General features: G+C 37.4%; 8 protein-coding genes across 10 annotated transcripts in view; 1 reads left to right on the top strand and 7 right to left on the bottom strand.

Annotated features, from left to right (window-relative positions):
- Window positions 1–3,177, top strand: part of LOC6614466 — a 70,954-nt gene extending 67,777 nt beyond the window's left edge. Inside the window, exons 6-7 of one of the 2 annotated variants that reach the window (XM_002038863.2) lie at window positions 401–536; window positions 603–3,177. In XM_002038863.2, coding sequence (XP_002038899.1) covers window positions 401–536; window positions 603–883 — 417 coding nt within the window. In that variant the 3' untranslated portion in view covers window positions 884–3,177. Of the gene's footprint in view, window positions 1–400 lie in introns of both variants that reach the window. The other variant, XM_032725168.1, reaches the window with a different exon arrangement.
- Window positions 3,178–7,189: 4,012 nt separating this feature from the next.
- LOC6614465 (uncharacterized protein CG31750) lies at window positions 7,190–8,832 on the bottom strand. Its single transcript, XM_002038862.2, is given in 4 exon segments — window positions 7,190–7,357; window positions 7,409–7,716; window positions 7,719–7,797; window positions 8,134–8,832. Coding segments are annotated over 4 exon segments (1,254 nt in total).
- A 275-nt stretch (window positions 8,833–9,107) lies between these two features.
- On the bottom strand, window positions 9,108–10,403 carry LOC6614463 (putative gustatory receptor 36c). The gene is made up of 3 exons (XM_002038860.1): window positions 10,136–10,403; window positions 9,317–10,068; window positions 9,108–9,260 (listed from the first exon to the last, which is right to left on the bottom strand). Exons 1-3 carry the CDS (start codon window positions 10,401–10,403, stop codon window positions 9,108–9,110), a joined length of 1,173 nt encoding a protein of 390 aa, XP_002038896.1.
- Window positions 10,404–10,676: 273 nt separating this feature from the next.
- LOC116800201 (putative gustatory receptor 36b) lies at window positions 10,677–12,132 on the bottom strand. Its single transcript, XM_032713919.1, has 3 exons — window positions 11,693–12,132; window positions 10,888–11,642; window positions 10,677–10,829 (listed from the first exon to the last, which is right to left on the bottom strand). Exons 1-3 carry the CDS (start codon window positions 11,958–11,960, stop codon window positions 10,677–10,679), a joined length of 1,176 nt encoding a protein of 391 aa, XP_032569810.1. The 5' UTR covers window positions 11,961–12,132.
- A 568-nt stretch (window positions 12,133–12,700) lies between these two features.
- On the bottom strand, window positions 12,701–13,967 carry LOC6614462 (putative gustatory receptor 36a). Its single transcript, XM_032727509.1, has 3 exons — window positions 13,697–13,967; window positions 12,888–13,627; window positions 12,701–12,832 (listed from the first exon to the last, which is right to left on the bottom strand). The coding sequence occupies exons 1-3, from the start codon at window positions 13,965–13,967 to the stop codon at window positions 12,701–12,703; spliced, it is 1,143 nt and encodes a 380-aa protein (XP_032583400.1).
- A 2,180-nt stretch (window positions 13,968–16,147) lies between these two features.
- On the bottom strand, window positions 16,148–16,785 carry LOC116802327. Its single transcript, XM_032726529.1, has one exon. The coding sequence runs from the start codon at window positions 16,618–16,620 to the stop codon at window positions 16,246–16,248; it is 375 nt and encodes a 124-aa protein (XP_032582420.1). The 5' UTR covers window positions 16,621–16,785; the 3' UTR covers window positions 16,148–16,245.
- A 1,242-nt stretch (window positions 16,786–18,027) lies between these two features.
- LOC116802341 lies at window positions 18,028–19,662 on the bottom strand. Its single transcript, XM_032726705.1, has one exon. It carries the CDS (start codon window positions 18,669–18,671, stop codon window positions 18,303–18,305), a length of 369 nt encoding a protein of 122 aa, XP_032582596.1. The 5' UTR covers window positions 18,672–19,662; the 3' UTR covers window positions 18,028–18,302.
- A 37-nt stretch (window positions 19,663–19,699) lies between these two features.
- The window catches only part of LOC6614461, a 31,782-nt gene continuing 29,368 nt past the window's right edge, over window positions 19,700–22,113 (bottom strand). For both annotated transcript variants that reach the window (XM_002038858.2, XM_032726696.1), the window contains exons 5-7: window positions 20,068–20,330; window positions 19,884–20,007; window positions 19,700–19,815 (exon numbers count right to left, since the gene is read on the bottom strand). In XM_002038858.2, the coding sequence (XP_002038894.2) occupies window positions 19,715–19,815; window positions 19,884–20,007; window positions 20,068–20,330 (488 nt within the window). In that variant the 3' untranslated portion in view covers window positions 19,700–19,714. The remainder of the gene's footprint in view (window positions 19,816–19,883; window positions 20,008–20,067; window positions 20,331–22,113) is intronic.

The raw sequence follows: 22,113 nt of genomic DNA, 5'->3' as shown, positions 1-22,113 counted from the left end.
TGAGTTGAACAACTTAACTAAACTTAACTGTCGGACTCTTGTGACTCAAAACAGTCTCAAAAACAATGTAGAATTTGGTTCGGGTAGATTATGTTCACTTACAAATCGTGATATTACATTTTCGATGTGCACATTTACAAAAATCTTATTATAATTTATTTTAGTTTTATAAATATATTTTCTTAATTACAGTAAATCCCTAAACCAATAATTTTAGTTTTCAACAAGTTTTTTGCACTAAAAATATTATTTTTATGTCCCATGTGCTTTAAATGTTAGTTTCCGTTCGAAAGTAAAACCAAAAGATTATTAGATTGTTTTTGACTGTTTTGGAGTTACGCAAGTTCGATAGTGTTTCGTACTCTCAGCTAGCTAACCTCAAATATGTTGGATCTTGCAGTGCATAGCCGAATTGTCGACCGTGTACTGGAGGTGCAACGAGGAGTCCGTGGAGGGCGACCGGCCGCAGAAGGCGCCGGTGCTCGAGTCCCGGGAAACGGTCTACGCCAGCAACTCACGCGCCGATCCCGTCCAAGGTACGTCTTACCGGGAATTATTTGTGACCAAAATCTTATCGCTCTTGTTCGTCCAAACAAATGCAGCCAGTTCCACGGCTTCAGCGCCCTCAACACCAATCACGCCCCTCGTCCTCCTTCCGGTGGCGCTGGCGGTGATGGTGATGGCAACCCTGGCGCAGGGAATCGCGAGAGATATAGATACAGATAAAATATCCATGGATCGGACAGCGCCTGGAGGGATTGGGATAACGAAAGGAGCTCAGCAGGCGAGAGAGTTGCTGGCTGGCCGCGAGGAGGAAAATCGCAGGACGAGTCACGGAAAATTCGCAACGCAGCTGGAGAAAATGGCATTGACTGCACGGTAGCTGCATTAAGCCACAAGGCGGCTATTTCCCTCCACAACACACACTTTTCACCGATTTTTCCGTCTTCGCTTTGCATAGAAAATAAAGAAACTCACTGAGAATCAAAAACAGGAAATGAACAAAAAAAAAAAAGTAATTCAAGCAAAACGAAAGAAATGCAGCTAATTTCTTTATGCCGTTAACAAAAGCTTTCATGAATTTAATTTGAAGCAAAACCTATCTAGAGAATAAATTACATTTACTTGTCTGAGAATGAGAAAAATTGTATGTGAAAAAGCGTGCTAATGTTTTAACTCTCTTAGGAATGTTAAAACCCGTGTCGAATGAAAAATTCAACTGTAAATAGTTAATGTTTAATATATATATTTATGTAACTGTATTGTATGTTATTATGGTTAAGCTCATTCACACACAAAACAGAATTTAAATATCACACGAACGGAACAGAGCAAAAGTGAATGGAAAATCCTTCCACAGAAGTTGGTTAAGGTAAAATACGAGTTTAACAGAATAAAAAATATGAGTAACTATAAATTAATATGTAGGAAAAGTATCGTTAAGATTTTTTTAGCTAAGCGATGATGAAGGGGAATTTTAAACAAAATATGGTGAATATGTTGTGAAGTATACAGTGCGTTACGAAAGTATGTGAACTTCAATTGACATGTCTTTATAATATGGAAAAAAGGCTTTTTTAGTGCCGTCAAATAAATTGTTAATGTAAACTTATATACCAATTAAATTAAATTTTTTTATATCAGACCGTATTTTTAGCGTATGATAAAATTAATTTCAACTCGCTATACTTTCGATACGCAGTGTATAACTAACACTCAAATTCAACAGAAACAACTAAAATGTCTTCTTTGATTAAATGATTTGTCTATAAAATTTCGTTGTTCGTTGAGCATGCATTAAACAATGTAAAATTGTAATTAGATAAACGTAATGAATGCTACCGATAAGGAATCACAAAAATCAAACCAAAAAGCACTTAATTTTAAATTAAACAAAAATAAAGAAATGAGAGAAAAACTAATCAAAGTTAGGAATTACAACTTGGTGACTGTTGGAAAAGTCTTAAAACTAACAAAAACATATCGTACATTTATATGAATTGCCAAAGTCTTAATGGGTATTAACTAAAACGCGTGCGTGCTTCTGTGTGTGTTTGATCCTTTTTGAAAATAAAACTAATAACATTCCGGGTTCGACTTAGCCATCATCCAGAGGAAATGTAAACCGTTTAGTTAGCCAAATGTTAAAAACAATAGCAAGATTCAAAGGAGCATGAGTAATGAACACAAATTTAAACAATAGCAAAATGATTGTGATGAAGCCTTAAAAACATATTTGAACTCAATTCATATGTGAAATTAAGTGAAATGAAACGAAATCAAATGAAATGAAATGTATTGGATTTTATTGTGTAAATATAAAGGCGATTTGTCCATGGATTCCATACTTTTTTGCCCTTTGATGTCCATAAATTCTGTGTGTAAATATGATTACGAGCTAACTAAATTAGAGTTAAGACGTCAGCAGCAGCAAACAAAATCATGGAACGAACAAAACAAAAGCCAGAGCCAATTTTAATTATAAGCGAAAAACAAAAGATAAAAATATATAAATTACACATTTAAATATCGATGAGCGAACATTCAAATGGTAATTGAGTACAATTGTGAGGGCCTGAATTGGTGAATGTGTGTGCGAATGGGGGTTAAAACATAGATATAGTATACATTAAACACACATATACAGAATCTGCATTGTTGTCAACTGTAACTGATTTTTAAATCTTATTTAATATCGATGCCATTAATAGCAATTAACAAGAAAACTACTAAGCATAAAAAAAGATGAAAACAATGCAAAAGTACTAAAAAAACTATAAATTGCATTAACGTTAATTCGAAAAACAAAAAAAATAAATGTGTGTAAATTATTTGTGTATTTAAATAACAACTTTTAGATGTATTAAAAGGCAAGAAAATAAAAAGCAAACTGCATTCAACTCTATACGATAAACTCTATGTGAAACCGTAAACAATTCAAACCTTAAAGCTGCCATGTAAGCAAATAGGAATTATTTACAACTAAACCCAAATCAAATGCCATAAAGTAACTTCAACTGAATTTAAATGCCAGACAAAGGGCAGACGTCTCTGTAAATATCTTTAAGCCTCATTCAATTTGCGAAAATTACTCGCAGGCGATCAAAAACCAAACGAAGAATTGTGAAGTAAACGAGTGGAAATTCATTAATAAAACATATTTGTTTCAAAATCACAGATTATCTTCGTTTTTGCATTAAATTGTCTGTAATTTAAGAATGGATACTATCAGTAAGTTCACACACTTATTATTTTTAGTTTAGTATGTCCCTCCAAATTAAGTCAGCTTCAATTATTTCGCACACCCAGGACAAGTTACCCTGTCCAATTGTAGGAAGATACTTTCAGTGTTTCCTTTTATTTTGGTTAGATGCTACACAAAGAAAATTGGGTAATTTTAAGAAAATATTTCAAATACGTGAAAATGCTCTCGCCGAACGTGACAACAACCTCCAACGGCAAATAAAAAAGTAATCGAGACCGGAAGAGGAACATGGCACAAAACATTTAGCAGTAAAATAAGAGCAGTTACCAAAATAATAGAAATGCCAAAAAAAAAAAAGACAGTACCAGGAATGCGTAGTAGAGATATGTACGTATTTGTGCAGGGTTTAAACAAGGTGTTAATTTAAGAATATTGAGGTGAAATATGTCCGACAAGTTAAAATGTTGGGCATGGAGAAATATGATTATCGTTGTTGAACCAAACTAGAATATGAAAGATAAACTTTTAAATCATTGTCATCTTTCCAGCGAGCGAATATTCAATTTCCATGTTTTCTCCATGTTCAATCATTCTCTAAAGTTTTTTTTTTGTTAATTCATTAGTTTCATTCTTTTTATTATTATTAAAATTTGGTAAAAAATCTTTAAAATCAGATGATAAAATAAACATCTTTTCTTAAATTGTGGAAACCTATTCAAACAACTTTCGCATAAGACGTCACCAACCCAAAAAAACCAAAAGCACAGCACGAGCAAAGCAGCACAATAAGTAGAAAATACCTGCGGACTTATCCGTAAGTCGCACCTTAGCTTTTTCTTCGCCGGACTTCACTAATAAGCTGCCAACGAAATAAGAACATTTGATAAATACCGAGGACAAAGCCAAACAAATTATAAGTGTTGCGGATGTACGATGCTGGATAAAAGGACTGAGCAGATTTATTAGCTAGCCGACAAATGGCCGCAACTGTGCCCACCTGGTATATTTGCCATCAAATGTCACATAAATCAGATTTGCCATCTAATGAAAACAGCGTGAAGATTTTCCGGGAAATGCTAATACACCCAAGCAAATTCCCTATTTTGGTAGCCATTATTCCAGACCCACTTAATCTGTAGTTCTTGATGTCATCGCCAGCTATCTGGAAGATACTTCTGGCATATTAAGGCCAATTGTCTGGGGCTGCTCATTCAAATGGGGGAGGTGAGTTACTCAAGTGGGCGAGGAAAGCTGTTAAAAACTGATGCCGATATGCCCCAAAGTTTAATTGGGCTCGTTCAATTGGAAGGAATATGCCATTTGGGGTGTGAGCTTAAGAGACATTTGGCTGGGGAAGAAATTTTCTTGGCCTTTGAGAAGATTTACGTGGTAATCAATTTGGAAAAAAATTTACTGAAAATTTAAGATACAAATTTGAAAAGTTTTTTTTTTATAAATTGTTTTTGTTGTTTAAGAGCTCATGTGACCTCTGCTAAACCCATGCAATCCAATCAGTGCAAAAACTCCTTAAATCATTTTCAATCCATACTCTAGATCTCCAAATGTTTCATCCATTACCCTATCGACTTGAATTGTCAGTGGCAGACAGACAGGATGATTGCACCTTGAATCGCTTTCCATGCAGCTCGAGGAAAATGAGGGTAGAATGGGGGGGCCACAATCATCACACAATGTCATGTCGCCGGCTGCCATTATTTGTTGCCATTCGGAGTTGTCGTCTTGTAGTGTTGTTAGCATTTGCAGCTTTTGAAATGATTTGCAATAAAAGTGTCTGCCACTGTCCATTGGCCACGCCCCATTGCCAGATTACGTGCCACTTCAACAGCTGTCCATTGGTGTTGCTGTCCCTGGTTTTGTTGTCCTTGGTATTTGCGTTGCTGGTGCAGCTTATCTGGCCTCTCTAGCATGGGTTGGCATCGTTATTGTCCTTGCCACTGTTGCGTAATTGCCTTTTGTTTACTCTGCTTTCATCTCTTGCGTCGCGCCACACATCTTGGCTCTTGGCCTTTACGCATCTTTCAGGTGCGCCAGGGGGCAGTAAGGTATGGCCAGGAATTGTAAAAGTCAACACTTGTGATTTGTTGAAAACTGTAGAAAAAAATATCTACGAATTATTATTATTGTGCTCTTTACAGAATAAATATTCCTTTCGCAGTTTGGTAGCTAATAGCTTGTATCGCAAATCTTCCACAATAGAAATCCGCTCCTGAAATGGGAAAAAACACAAAAAAGCCATAGACGGAACGGCATTGGCTACAATCATCTTTCCTGCATTGCCATAAAAATGCGTGGCAACGAACAAATTACTCATAAAAATAAATAAAAAATTGCTGCCTTCCCGTCAGTTGCTGTTTTGGCCAGTCGTTGTGCTGCCTGCAATTTCTGGCACATCATTCGGGATTGCCGGGGTCGTAAATTATATAGATTCTGGCCAGCATTTCTACACTTCTGGCATACAGGCGGCAGTAGGGCCTTAGATATTCCCCGGTCCGTGCCATTAAAAGTTTTGTACGGGAAAATGGAAATGATTTCGTGTCATTGCAGTTACGTGTTGGTGAAAATTCCAGCAAATTCAGGAAACAGCACACGAGTATTGATATTTTTGCATGGCAATGCGTCTTTAATATTCGCAACAATTTAATAATACTTCAAGTCACTAAAATCAGCGATTATTTGGTATCTGGCTATTTACAACCTGGGCATCTGATATCGATTACAGGTTTTAAAGTCTTTAACACTTATTCCTCACTCTTCCAAAAATGCAACACGCGTACCGAAAAAATAGGCCGCCCATAAAATCAGTTCTTCCAATATACATTTTATCGACTTGGCACTTGCTTGGCTCATTATGTTGGCCATTTTTATTGGCTTCCAAAGATTTGCAGCCGGACCCAAATCTCGAAATCGAACCTTAAAACAGAAGCCCGCACATGCGCTGATTTAATCAGGAAATACATTTCGTTACCTGGAATTTTTATGGCCAACCGGAGAAGAGGCGGAGCGATGTGTTTTGGCAATTTTCATATATCTAAACAAAGGAAAAGTTGCCAGCCTCTGCTTATCTAACCGCAAATGGTTGATGCCATCCTAAGACTCTGCCGATATTTGATTTTTTACGACCTCAACCCACACTGAATCCTTTCTTTGCGATTTACTCTCGCTTAAAATAACAATTTCAAATTGGTTTTACTGCCTGGGGGTTGGATTTTCTCCTCTCGTCTTGTGTTTATGTCGCCTCGCATTTTGATCGCTTTGCATAAGCGCCTTTCAGCAATTTGCTTTGCCTCTGACCATTTGCTATATGCGGCTTAAAGGGGCGTTCCCCGTCCACCCCTTTAACCTCACTCAGAAGTCAAGTGCATTAGATCCGGAAAAGCTGCACTTGCTGGGTTGAAAATAGGAGACTCTTTTTTCGGAGGGTTGAGGGCTGGAAAAGCTAACTTTTGTGCACCAGACAATAATTGAAAACGCTCTCCCTGCTGGCCGAGTTTGTTGGCCAAACTTTGTGTGCTGGCATTAAATTTATGTTAATTGAAATTTATGTGCGCTGGCCACAGCTCAAGCTCAAACAAATGAAATTCGGAAAAAAGAACCAGCGCAATGGAAAATGGCAAACTTTTCCTGACATTGGCAGCCAGCCTGGTTAGTTCGCAGCACATCGAAAGGCCAAAATATAAATTAAAGTCACCATTCTCTCCGTTTTAACAATACATTATTTGATTGTCATTCGTAGTGAAATATAAATCACATTCAAATTAAATTACTCTATTTTAGCCAAAGGCAATTTGTGGCAAATACAATTGTGTGCTGTAACAATTTAATTTGACATTTTTTCATTTGTATTGGTGTATGGAATTGAATGCTTCGATATTCATATAATTTATAAAACTTATTAAAATAGTTTGCCAGTTTTGTTCATCAATTATTTATAAGCAAAACCTTTACATTTCTCTGTCATAGTCTTCAGTCGCTATTAATTCCATTTGTCATTTTATACTGAACGCAGCTAATGGAATTTAGCACGGTACAGAAGAAGAAGTCCAGGGCGAAAGGACATCCACACTCCTGATTAACACTCATAATTTGATTCCTAATGGGTTGTGCCCTTAGTTGGAGATCAAAACAGATTTGCTGCAAGAGAGGGCTGTAGATTATTAAGAAGATCCTTTATTTTGCACTTACCAAGTTCTTGAGCTGACTGACAAAGTTACCATTCAACTGTTTAAATTTTGTATGTCTCAGATCGATTATCAGAAGCTGCAAATTGAGAAAGTCCTGCATTTGAACCAAACGGTCATTACAAAGACCAATGAGTAGCATCCTCAACAATGGCGCAAATCCGCTGCCCAGATATCTCCAGAAAACGAAGCTCCATTTCTGCATCACAGTTTTACGGCGGTGGAAAAATATCCATTCGATAATGTATGACCAATTTCTCACTAGCTCAACGATGTTCGAGAAAAGCATGCTTGCCACTGGAAGCCAGAGCACTGGTGGACACTACTAATTTTTGCATAAATCCGCAGTATCCGAAGGAGTTTCTTTCGTTGCTTTCTGTTTGGCTGCTGCTCCTGTTGGCAGTCCTGTAATCATAATAGACATAAACAGGATACAAAAAATCAAAGCATTTTTGTATAGTGTAGGTGTGACCATTTTGAGCGGCTCGAGGACGATTCTAAAACAAACGTGCTTCATTAGAGTTAATCTTAATCTCAACTTCCTAGTTTTGTTGATACCGAGATCACAGGGTCATATGGACAGACAGACGGAAAACGGGCAGAGTGACAGATACACGGACGCATAGACGAGCATTGGCAAATCGACAAAAAAAGTATATTCCATAAAGGGTCGAAAATGCATATTTATACATGTAACATACATTCGAATATAGTATACCCTTTTGATACCCTTTTTAAGTAACGGGTATAAAATTTTGTTATGGCTACGGTATTTTTCTTACCTTCAGAAAATGATCCAGCGATCCAAGATAGCAGAAGCATTTGGTAAGCAACATACACATTACAAATTAACCCCAGCAGCAGAGTGTTTAGCATCGGTACTAAATAAGTATGATTAATAGTCTGCAGCAGAGTAAATTGCAAATGCACTACGTAAAGGACCAAGAGCGAGATACCATCCAAGGATAGAGGTCCGAGAATTGAGTTTAAATGAGCGTTTACCAGGATAACGTCATTCACACGATCCACAAATGAGCGATTCCAGGATAGGCTATTCAGCCAAGAATAAAGGCGAGCGGTATTCCAAAGCGATAGTTGAACTGCAATTGCCTCTATCAGATTATCAAAAAGCCTTTCTGATTTCTGTGGAAGTATCGGAAGAAACGCCATACATAAATATTGACTGAAAGAATAATTCCATAGCAGTGTCAATATCTTTAGGAGCAGGGCAATCCGCTTGGTCCAAATATTCCGAGGGTGTATGACCATTTTTCCTTTTCTCGGATCCAACTTTATTTGCCCAACCACCACGCCGCGATAAATGATATATGAGATCCAGCAAATAGAGGAAACTGACCATCGTAAAATTCGGGATAGCCACTTTTTGCGGGAATTTCTTAAAGGGATTTCGTGACCCTTCTCTGGCATTATTGAACCACTGAATGAGTTCCACGTCCTCGGTTGATTCATAATAGCTTTCATGTGGCCTACAATGGAGTAGGAACTGGAAGTTATGACCGTGTAATTACCCTACCCCAATATATTCGCTTTACTCATATCACCAATCAACTAGCAACCACTACTTGAAAGTACAATCAACTAATGTCTGCTTCTATATTGATGTCATTTAATACAAAATGTTTAACAAAACAAAGTATTGTACACATTCATTAACATTGTTGTGAGTTTAATGAATGACTAACTTAAAAATGTTCAATATCATACTGAATTAAAAAAATTGAATGCGTGATCAGGTTTCCGAACATGGCCAATGTATTGCTGCGAGTTACATCATACAACTTAACAACCTTTATTTCTAACGGATTTCGTACCAACTGCAAATTAAGGTTCTCAAACTGTCGGTAAGAAATCTTTGTTATTAAAATCAAAATCCATAACTTCATGTACTCACGGCTTCTTCGAGACGGACATCCAAGCCAACGAATATTGTCCGCTCCCCGAGTATTTGTAGCATTTCCCGGTAGTCATCCTGGACGTGGAGCATGACCGATAAATTGAGCATACCATCAAGGTAATAAAAGAAACACCAAGCATATGATAGGATTACAGCACTCAGTGCCATGTTCAAGTTCTCATATCCATGTTTGAGGATACTATACGCCAAGTAACAGCTGCCCACCGAGGACAAGTAGTAGCCCCCATAGATCATGGCCCCCTGAATGCCGTATACTTTTTCCACTTGGTCCACAATCGTGTGCAGTTGGCTCTGGACTCTTGCTATATTCTCTAGCTGATCCGCCAACGAACAACACTTGGTCATGAAAACTCCCTGATGCCGGGGGCTTAACAGCAGTTCCTTGGCTTCCTCGATCACCTGACGCAGTTCCGTGTTAATGAGCTGGAACTGTGTCCGAACGAAAAGCATTATCATGTATTGCTGTATCATAGTCATGTTGAGAATAACGGACACCCAGTACTGCAAGCCCAGTCCCAGGTAGAATTGCGAGTCTATACGCCCCATTGCATTCAAGACCATGGCCATTTGGAGGCCATCGATCATAGTCCCGGAAATAAACTTGGTGAGAATGCCCCAGCGAGACATTCTCCTTACCTGCGGCCTAGCTACATACATTCGGACCACACTTGCCGTCAAATCCATCATCTTGCAGCGCTGGTACCATCTGTGAATCAGTATGAAAAGACCTACAAATACAACGGGAATTAATCACTTAAATTATCCAACGGCTGTTTGAATTAGTGTTTTTGCTACCAGTAGCAATTCTAAGTCCGGTCATTATGGCGACAACATATTCGTGCAACATGTTTGCTCTGCCGAAAATCTTATTAACAATGTTTGTGTTTCCAGTCCAGTGATAAATGTATAGGGCAAATATACATGAATCCATCGCAATTGCGTAAAAAGTACTCCATTTTGTTGTAAATACAAGCCCTGTGTTCCAGTCGAACTCAAAGGTACTGAGACCGATGAGGAGTCCATAGTGGTAAACCGCTCCCAACAAAAAACTCTCCAAGTCCATTATTTTTACGAACTGAAAGTGTCCTCAATGTAGTTTGCCCTGCTGCAGAAATAAGTTAACTCCAAGCGTAATATACTCATTTCGAAAGAGATATGCTGATAAGATTGAACAGATTGGTTGAACCAAACAGAGTAATTATTTGATAAAGGTCAGGTAATACGGAAACATTCTTTATATTTGCAAACAAGCATGATATTTTTATACTAAGCGATTAATTGTAAAGATAGTTCCAAAATGAAACACAATGTAAAAATGATTTAAAAAATATTCCACTCAAAAGAATTCCATGTCAAATTGAATTAGAAAAATTGAATTCACTATAATAGAAGCACACATAGCCGCAGTTGAGCCACGCGTGATAGGGAACATACCCATTATATTAATTTTTAATGGGTTTCGAGCCAGTTGCAACTGAAGACTTTCAAACTGAAAGGTAGTAAGTGTATTTAAAAATAAAATCGATTACATTTGGATTATGGCTTACGGATTTCTCCAGTCGAATGTCCAAGCTGGAAGCAAACACAGTTCTTTCCTCCAATAGACCCAAAAAGTCCTTGTGATGGTCCAACACACATAGTATATTGTTGCAATTGACAAAGGCATCAAGGTAAAATAAGGTAATCCAAATGCAGGCGATGATCGAGGTCTTGGGTGATAGTTTCAGATTTTGCGGTCCATATTTATATATGCTATACGACATATAAGATGTACCCACAATGGATAGGTAGTATCCACTATAAGCCATAAGCCCTTGCATGCCGAATACCTCTCCCAGTTGACCCACCATCGATTGTAGTTTGCTCTGGACCTCGCCTATATCTTCCAACTGATCAGATAGATAGCAGCATCTCGTCATAAAGCCTCCATTTCGGTGCTGCAGGAAACTCAAATTCCTGCTTTCCTCGATCACCTTTCGCAGCTTTGCGTTGATAATACGATATTGTGCTCGAATTAAAAGCATTACCAAAAAATGCTGGGATATGGCCAAATTCATAATGAACGAAACGCACAATTTTACAAACAAGCCCATCATATCGGCTGTTCCTAGGCGTTCCAATGCATCCACGGAGAGTCTTACTTGAAAGAGGTCCATTGCAAAACTAATGAAAGCTTTTAATATAACTCCCCAGCGAATCATACTCTTTGACTGCGGATTGATCATATATAAACGGATAACGTCTTTCACTAGTTTCATCATTTGGCCACGCTGAAGCCATCTATTTAGCACAGTAATGAGCCCTAAAAAATATATAATCAGACTGAAGAACAGAAATTTTATATAATTTTACCCGCCACGATCTTTAGGCCGGACATTACGATGATAACATATTCATGCAGCTTATTTGCGCTTTGAAAAATTAAATTGTTATTACTGTGAGCGGTAAAATGATAAATTGTTGTAATCAAAATAAGAATGTTAGCCATGAAGGCGTAGATAGTACATCGCCACGATGTAAATACGCGTCCTGTTCGGCAATCGTACTCAAAGTTACTTAACCCTATCAAGTAGCAGTATATGTGGACTGCCTTCAGCAGCAACACGACCCAATCGACCATTTCGGAAAACTGAGTCGACTCCTACAGTTGGCCAGCATGTTAATTAGCTTATGTCTATGACAATAATAATCTGATATCGAATTCAGATTATGATTCGGATTGCCAACGAGGCGTACACAAAAAAAAAAAAAACAGGTAATGGAAAAGACGTGCAAACATATTGGTGAAGTATTATTTATTTAACTTGATTTATTTATTTTTATCCCCGTTTCTACTAGATTCATTAAAAATGATGTCTGACCATATAAAGACTGTGATCTCGGAAACTATGAAAGCTATCCGTTTCTCGTAGACCAAAAGGATATTGTAGATTTCCGACCGAATCGATCTGACCATATGCGTCCTCAAACCGCCCAAAAATGGGTCGCGGGATCATCATTTTTTTTATTTTATTTTTGTTTATCCCATTTTCTATCGTTATGCTACTATGTTTAAATTTCTCGTTTGCACTTCCATTGGCTGAGAAACGTGTGTTTGCGTAGTTAGGTTAACTTCGAACAGGTATTTTTCTAAACCAACCTTATAAATCAATTTATATATGGCCGAATTTATTGAAATTAAGATTTAAATGATGCCGATAGAGGTGACGATGATCTCAATGATGTTTTGAGTAGAAAATTAGCAACATAATACTTGGGGGCTCTATTTGTTGGCAAAGGCTTAAGTGTCAGAAATCCTACAACAAATTTTGTTATTATTTTACTTTTTTTTTTAATTTTTTAAAAATATTCCATGTCGTATTAAATAAGAAATATCGAATGCGTTATTATAGATCCCATCATGGCCGCGAATGAACTCCGAGTAATGGTGAATATATCCAATACTTCAAATTTGAACGGATTTCGAATTAGCTGCAATTGGATGCTTTCAAACTGTAAAAGTACAAGATCGCGATACTTTAATTTGGATAGACGGCTAAAAACTTACGGATTGCTCCAAGCGGACATCCAAGGCGGAAGTAAACAGAGTTCTATCTTCTAGTAACCGTTCTAGCTCCTTGTGATCATCCAAGAGATTGAGTATAACAAACAGATTTAGTATGGCATCCATCCACCAACTAAATCCCAGTGTCACTGCTCTGACAGTCAAGTGCAGTTGTTCTAGACCATTTTTAGCTAAACTGTACGTTATGTAATTTGTAGATGTAAAGAATATATAGTATCCGACATAAACCATCATCCCTTGCAAGTCGAACATCTGGTTCAACTGGGTCACGATAGATTGCAGTTCATTCTGAAGTTTTGCTATATTATCTATTCGATCGGCCAAGAAACAGCACTTGGTCATGAAAGCCCCTCTCCGTGGGTAAGTCTCACTTAACATCTGGCTTTCATGGATCACCTGCCGCAGCTTGGTCTTGAGCAAATGGTAATAGGCTCGAACGAAAAGTATTATCAAATAGTACTGTGATAAGGCCATATTTATAATGGCTGACATCCAGAACGCCAAAACCATTCCCACGAATTGTTTGGATCCCAAGCGACCCACTGAGTCTATAGAGATGGCCATTTGTAAGAAGTCGCTGACGACAGCTACAGATAACTTTACAAGAATTGCCCATCGCGACATTTGCTTCACTTGCGGCTTTTTCAGAAATAGCCGAAATACAAATTCAGCCATGCGCATCCGTTGTGCTCGCTGGCGCCATCTGTTGAGAATTGTAGAAACTCATAAAAAATGGTCAATTTAAAAATCTTTAATAGATGGTTTCATAAATATAGTATAATTAGTTAAGCGACCTGAAGCCATCCTCAGTGAAACCATCACGATGATCACATATTGGTGTTGCTGGTTCGCCCTACTGAAGTACGCATCGAGATTGAATTTCTTGGTGATTTGCAAAAGCACCACCATACAAATTAAGACGTTAATCGCGATGGCGAAAATTATACTCCTTTGGGCTGCAACAACACGACCTCTTTGCCAGTCAATTTTGAAGTTGCACAGACCAATGATCTGCCCATAGTAGTAGGCTGTCTTTAATAACAAACCGACCCAGTCAAACATTTCCATTAACTGAAAGAATCCTCAATTTCGGTTTCACCAAGGCTAATTAATTTGTGTCAATGACTTTCACTTACCTAATATACTGATGTAGACAGATACATATTACAGCTGATATCCTTGATATATTGTGCTTTCACAAAATGTTGTGGTATAAGGCTCCATTTCACATTGTCTGAGTAAATTCGGACCGAAGGGGTGTTTTATTTAATTTTTAAATTTATATTTAGAGCCAAATAAGTTTAAGTTATTGTATCTCAGAAGTGGAACGAATGAATGTTCACGGATATTCTATACTGCACACAGCGCAAAAAAAGAAGTCAAGTACAAACGATTTTAAATATTTTGAGTTGCTATCCTACCCTAAAGAACCAATTGAAAGCAGCGAGCCAGGAAAGTAAAAGCAACTCGTATACCACATATGTGTTGAAGTAAATCTCCAGCATTAAATTGTATAGCGAGAAGATGTGTAGTTGAATTTGACTATACTCAACAATCTGCAGAACAGTCAGCTCCAACTGAAAAATGTACAGGATCAACAAGAAGTTAGCTTCCAAGTAGAGCGTTCCCACTGTCACATCTAAATGGATTGTTGTGTGGGTCACGTTGTTCACTAGTTTAACAAAGTGTCGATTCCAGGACATGCTACCCATCCAGTAAAACAAAAGAACCACATTCCATAATGATAGCGGACATCAGTATATCAAAGAACCTTGGGGAAGTGAAAAGTAAGCCACCATTTTCCAATGGAAAATGAAAAAACGAGTCTTAATAGCCTCTAAAGTTTGTTATGGGTTAAGGTACTCAAAGCCTTTATAAAGTATTCTGTTCTTTATATACTGTAGTATTGAATTGTTGCCACGCCTACTTAAACAAATCGCCCAAAACTGCCAGGTCCACACTATTGAGAATATATTTTTACATTTTGGTATCAGTCTTATAAATGTCTAGCGTTAAGCTTTTTGCCACCAGTAATTTATTTATGTCAATGGCATCTTCTTACCTTATGTATCTGATCTAAATTTTGATGTATTTATATTTATTTATCTCATTTAAAGGCGGTTACAGTGACATTTCAAAATTATTTTAGAAATATGTTGCATTGGCAGAAAACCGTAATGTTCTTTGGAACATACAAAACCTACCATAACAGCAACCCCAAAGAGCAAGGATGCGTCATAGTCCTTTCAAGTATTCGTGTCATAAATCAAAAGTAGCGGCAATTTAGCCTCACACCTACCTATGCACACTCACCCAATGAATCATGGTATCGGTGGGTAGAAAAGGGTATGCGAGGGGCGTTAATGCAGTTCGTGTTATGCAACATTCATGGTCAATAAGCGTGGCTCGTGAGGGAGAAAAGTAACAAACACACAATAAAATGGTAATTACATTAGCCAATATGTTTATGCTGCATTTTCGTGCGGTTTACAAATAAACTTATTTAAGAGAGCTGGGGCCATGCGGCCCTTTGTTAATTTATGCATTCAGTCCGATCCCCCATTAATGCGAATTATCTATTCGATTGTAATTTAGTTGATTGTTTTAATCTTATTTAAATTAAAACACTTGAAAATTTAACTTTCAATTCGGAAAAACAATAACTTTGCAATAGTTATAATTCTACTACTGGAAATAATCTAATTGAACTTTTAACACATTCTTTTATTACGTGGACGTGTAAATGTTACCCATCAAATTATTTTGTAATTTAAGGAGCATTTGTATGAAAATAATACTCTCCCCCTATTATTGCTGCCGCGTAAGCATGTGCGTGGCACTTTTATCAAATTTACGCTTATTGCATTTTAATTAATTATAAACAGGTAATTATGGTAAACAGTCTGGCCCACCGCCGACCCATAAAACCGGGCTTACAAGCATTACCAATTTACGAGCCAAGTGCTTGGCAGTTCCGCCAAAGTGCCATCCTGGGACGGCCAAATCGTATATAAAATTAATTTAAAACACGCCACAAACCCTTCGCAAATTCCCCTCTCTGCAATCCCATTTCCATGGTTATCCATTGGCTTACTGCAATTTTTAGTGTCTGTAGTTGTTAAATGCCTAAATGTTTGACCCATAAATTTTAGAGTTATATCAACAGGTATAGAAAAGATGTACACAATATATTATAATGCTTTAAGTTAGTTTATACAATTATATTTTAAAATTTATGACGGGCTTTTTTACAAAGGTGAAAAAGGTGACATGTTTTTGAAATGGGTTATAAACATTTTTGAATTAAACATCTAATCCGTAACTCGAAACTAATTTAGATTTAACAGAAAAATAATGCTGATGGGCGCACCCTGCCATATTCGCCATTGGTCGTCTCGGAGTACTTATATCCTTTCAAGTGGGCCATGGATTCATTTTCGTAACGGATTTCTTGGCGTGTCTTGGCCGTCTTGGACTTGACACAGTACTCTGATCGAAGACGGTTTCTCCTGGCGTAGTATCCATACATTTTATCTCCGTATGTTTTCCTACATTCGGCGTAAATGGACGCGTATCGGGAGTAATACTCCCTTTGGGCATCTGCAAACCAGGCGCTACTTTTCTCCCAGTTAGTGCGAGTCTTATCAATCTGACTGGCCACAACGCGAAAGTGCTTGAGCTGATCCACAAAAATCACCTCACTGTACTCTTTCATTGTGGATTAGGAAAATCAACTCAGAATGAAATGGGATAATATAACCATTAAAAGTATACCCTTTTTAGTTTTTAGTAAGACATTTTATGCTCTAGCTTATGGAAAAGGATAAAAAACAAAACAGACAGGCACATAAAGGCCTGTTCTGTTTCAAAGGTATAACTAGATGTCTAGTTTCCACAAATTCTTTATGCAGTCTGATTCAAGTCTTTAACAAAATATCTATAATATGTTATTGTCTATTAAAACAAGCAATAATTGTAAATAAGCAGACCAAGAAAATCAACTTACATACGTAACTAAATAAATGTTAATTGAACTAAACTTAAGGCTTCTATATTTATTTTTAATGGTATATTATCCCTTTGATTTAGGTTTATTTTGGGTGCATACATAATTGAGGAGAAAAGGATGCTAACCAGAAACTGAAATGCGATCTAAATTAATAAAAGACGCTTCTTTTTGCTTGCTTTTTTTGGACTTCATTTATTTTTCATTTTCATGTTCAGTTTTACAAACTATCTTGTTTTACTTTCTTTGTCAAACATTTGATTTTCCAATACTTACAAATAAATGGTAAACTAAAGTATTAACAAAGTTCATTGATGAAGGTTAATGAAGGAAGGTTAGTTTTTGACTTAGCTAAAACCGACAAGGACTTTTTTTCCGCCTCTTGGTTTGATTTTGTTATGTTTTATTTTTGAATTTACAACACGCACAAGATTTGCTTAGATTTAGATGTAGATTAGCTTACAGAGTTGCCGAGGATTTCCTTCGCTTAGATCCTAAGTAAACGTGAGTTCAAACGTCGCTGGCTTTGTACAAAAAACATTCATTTTGGCTAAGTTGTATGGCGTTTACGCCCCTTGCCAGTCGATCAATGCCAAGCTGAGATGTCTGAGATAAATTTTCGGCCCAGACCAGCAGCTGTTTGTGGGCCATTTGTAGCCATCGCCGCGGTGCCTTTGGCCCACAATCGAACGGCTTTGTATGCAAATGAGCCATTGGATTGCATTTCTCACGCCCAGGTGAGTCCGGCAGACATGCGATGTTCCTTACCATATGGAAACCCCAGTCATCGCATGAGTCATGAACTGCTTTTGGCCTTTTGTTAGCTGCTTGGTTACTCTGTTTGGACTTGAATGCATTCGATTGCGGTTTGTTGCGCGTTTTCGCATTTTGCATGTCTCCGACAATTTCCACCTTTTTTATTTTGCCACAAACTGCTCGGTATCAGACTTTGGGGAACTCTGACTCAGTTTGAGCCAAATTAGCATAAGCCAAAGGATTTGTATCATGCATGCGGCTAATTTCTCAAGGGGAAAATATAATGTTACTCATTGGATAGAATGACTAGCCTTAACTGTTTTTTTTTTACATTTTTTCGCAAACGTTAAATTTGTCTTATTTTTTTTATGAATGTGTTATAAGAAATGGCCTTCGTTTCCCTTTGAAAAGTTTAAAAGTGGCTTTTCTACTTTTTTTTTTAAGAGAGGTAAACTTTTAAAAGGTTCCTTTAAAATGAAATTTGAATCTTTTCAAAATATAAGTAACCAATGTAAGTTACTGAAAACATACCTGCAATCTTATTATTTTTCTTTTCTACAGTTTGTTTTATTTTAGGTCATACGGCATACTATCATACTATTTTTCCAAACTTTAAATTTTATGCGTTCAGTTTTCTAAAGCCAGTGAAGGAGTCGCATTGGCCGAACACTTCCGTATTCTCCGTTTGAAGTTGGCGACACCCTATATTCTTTTAAATGGTCCATTGGCCTGTGGGACCTTCTTCTTTCCCGACGTTTATAAGACTTGGTATTAACTCTGTGTTCTTCCCTCAAACGATTCCTATTTGCATAGAACTCGTAGTAATCGTTGCCGTACTTTTCAAGACTCTCCTTGTAAATTTCGGAACACCTTGCTGCCAAATTCCTTTGGGCAGCCGGAAACCAAGAGCACCGCTCCTCCCAAGTGCGCCGTGTCTCCTCGATTTGGCTGCCCACAGTTCTGTGGTGCAAGAGTTCACATGTGAATATCACCTGGTCATACATCCTAATTAACTGCGATGTGTACGTTCTTTTTTAACGAATTAACAGAACACTGTGTGTGAGACGCAAACAGCTCTCAGGAATGATTAAAAACAATCAGGCATAGTTTCGTCTCCTACAGTATTTTATAAGTAAGTTTAATTTTGAAATGACCCCTTGACATTTCTCAGCTTGGCACTGATTAAACTGATTACATTCAGTTACATACACGCTTGTATCAGGACTTCTGCCAAATTTTAAAGTTTTTAACTTGTGCAATCCTTGGCTTCTTGTCTGGCTATTTACAGCTTTCTGATGAAAATACTTATTCATAATCTTTCTCTTTGAGGAATTTTTGGAATGCAAATGCAAGTTTTCGCTTAGTCTTAGCTTACATTACTTTCTTGCTGATATTACTTCGGGTTTTCATTGTTTTAATTCTATAAAGTTTAGACTTTTTGCTTTACAATTTTCTTACACTTGCGTAAAATCTTAAGTTAATGAAAAATTGTGTTGGGTTAAGTTGTAGACTTTTCTTTGTATGTAGATCAAAGTGCGAATATGCTTTTTACAATCGAAATGTTTGCTTGCTTTTGATATGCCCGAAATGGATGATAAATTGGAAAGGATTTTCAAAATTAAATCAAATACGTTGAATGAAAATCATTTTCTACACGGTTTTACTTCCTATCGCTTTCAAAATGAAGAAAATATCACATAAGATCAACGAATGATTTGCATAAACAACAATTTCTTAAAACTACATACAATTGCCTAATACTACGAATAATTATTTACAATTTCTTAGCCTCTGCTTAAATGCTCGCGTTAAGTAGTTACCATTTCGATATTCAAGTGAAATATCTGGCTCTTGATTAGGTAATATATTTATATCCCCTTTTTCATGCACACATACATCGATTGAATTTTGAATTAAACCAAAGGTTATGATATAAATAAATCCTTTGGTTTCTGTCTTAAAGTTTTTGGCGTAGGATATGTCTGCTTTTACGAACGGCTCTGCTAGTTAATAGGCTTCAGTTTTTGCGATCCTAATGTTGAAAGAGTTAACTATTTCTTGGCCAGTTCCAATTTTGAAACAGCAGCAGCAGGATGACAGGAGGCAGTGATACAATCAGGCTTGATGGCAGTTTTGAACAGGCGGCAGCTGAAAATACAAAATATTAGCTAGGCGTTCCTTAAAAAAAATCGTATATTTAATATTTGCGGATATACCAATCGTGCTGGACTTGGCTGCTACCGTCTCCCGAGATTCCAATGCCGGGGCGCGATGCTGGCGATCGCTTTCCACACTCTCCTCGTTGCTCTGCAGATACAGTGAGCTGATCTTGGCCACGCACTACGGAAAAATGAAATACCATTAGTGCAAGGAACTCATCCGAATTGTATTGCAACTTACCTTCAACTTCATGTCGCCGTGCTTGAAGTGGAAGGACCGCACCCGGAACTCCAGTCCCAAGCGAGCCATCTCCAACCCATCTCGATTCACGACCACCTTGTCGTACTGCCGAAGGTGCGTCTTCTGCACCGGTTCCCCATTTATTAGCCAACTAAGGTGACAGACGGGCTTGGACGGCGACGAGGTGCAGTTAACCCGGACGATGTCTCCAATTTGGTAGCGCGGCTGGCCACCTGTTATTTTCGGTCCGTGGTTGGGGGTCACTGAAATGGCAAAAGAATATTCAGTATTTGGGGCACAGTATACATATTTTTAAACAATCTATTATGACTTTATTCGAAAATAAATGCATATATTGGCTTGGGATAGACACATATCTGTTTATTTAACATTAATTTATTAATAAAAATACGTTTATCTGTACGATTTTTATAATATTTATCTAAGCTGTTTAGGCTTTAAAGCATTTAAATTGTTATATAATTGCTAACTATGGTTGTTTTCATATTCACTACATCAAGCTTTTAATTTAGCTTGGCCGACATTTATGACCTTTTTTGGCTTAGCTAAGTATTGTTGTCTTTCAATCAAGTTCTCCGAATTCGTTCCATTTCTGTTTTCCCAGAAAACTCACATAGCTTTACCTTGATCTTCTGGGTATCCCCTCATTTGTAGTCCCGCTTGAGCTCAGTTATTCAATTTTAATGAGCTGGGGAAATTGAATATATCCTAGACGAGAACTAGCTGGTTATTTCTGGCCACGTTTTCCACCTTCCCATCCACATCCTCCCACCTTTCCGGCTGTTTTATTATTTTATATGCAGCATCGCTTATTTGCCCCACTGCCCCAAAAGTAAAATCAGGGAGTATGGAGGCGAGGCTACTTTCCTCATGGAGGCTGGCAAGGCATTTTCAAGATTTATGTGCAGATTTTCGCCAGGCGAGTGCGGGTAGATGTGAAATTGGGAGAGAAGATGGTGCCCATAACACAGCTGAATAAGATAAAGAACTTTCGTTTTGGGCATACGAAATGCTTATTCAAAGTTTATTTGGCCATGTGTGTGCAAGTGTGTCCTGCAATTTTCATCTGTGTGGGTAATTCTGTTCCTGACCATGTAAGTGTATTTTAAGGGTGTTTTTGGAATGGTGATGGTTTTGGGGCAGGGCCTATGTCCATCACCTATTAAAATCTTCTTTGGGCCTACTTCCCAGACAAACCAAAGATACAAAAGAAATCATTGCCAAAAAAAAAACAAACAGATAAACAGAATTCAAGATTAAAAACAAAATTTTAAGCTCATCATTTGAGATATTCATAAAAATCCACAAGTCAAAAACAATTTGTTAAATTACATCTAAATCTGCGTGAATACCTACAGGTTTTAACGAAACTATAACATCAACCATATCCATTGTCTTTTACAACTCACTCCGTCTGTTTCATCCGTCTCCATATAACGTGTACAGAAATAAAAACCAAGTCAAGTGGGAACAGGACTAGAATCAGGGCTCCTCCTTAGGCGCTGCCCATGTCCCTCCCCTATATCTGCAAGCCTCCTCCTCATCTAACTCGAGTGTTTTCTGTATGCATTAAAAATATTCGTTCATGCCAAAACCCAGAAAAATTGAGAAGGGGAATTTTCTTCCGCATAACATTGCGGCTTCAGTAAGTGAGTATGTAAGTCATGAAAGAGAATTAATTTTTAATGGTTTCCAAAAAAATTAATTTTCCCTGCGGTTGTGTTTGTTTTTTTATGTCCAGCTTGAATCAGTTCTTGCACTTTTAATAGTACAATTCTATAGAATATATAAGTTTTAGTTACCTAAGAAGATATATATATAATAAATTGTGAATCTAATAAGCTATATTAACCAGTTTTAGGTGAAAATCAATTAAGTACTCGGAGTAACTTTTGCTTTCAATGAGATTATACTATTCTTCTCAGTGTATGCATCCTGGTCAGGTTGCCCTTTTTTCGGGATTGCATTTCCCTCTCCCGTTTGCTTATTTGTAATTTATAAAGTGAAATTTACTTTGCTTTGGCT

The sequence above is a fragment of the Drosophila sechellia genome, chromosome 2L, assembly GCF_004382195.2.
Source record: "Drosophila sechellia strain sech25 chromosome 2L, ASM438219v1, whole genome shotgun sequence".
In the NCBI taxonomy this organism is placed as follows: domain Eukaryota; kingdom Metazoa; phylum Arthropoda; class Insecta; order Diptera; family Drosophilidae; genus Drosophila; species Drosophila sechellia.
The sequence above is the reverse complement of the archived record's forward strand: the minus strand, read 5'-3'. Positions and strand labels throughout refer to the sequence as shown.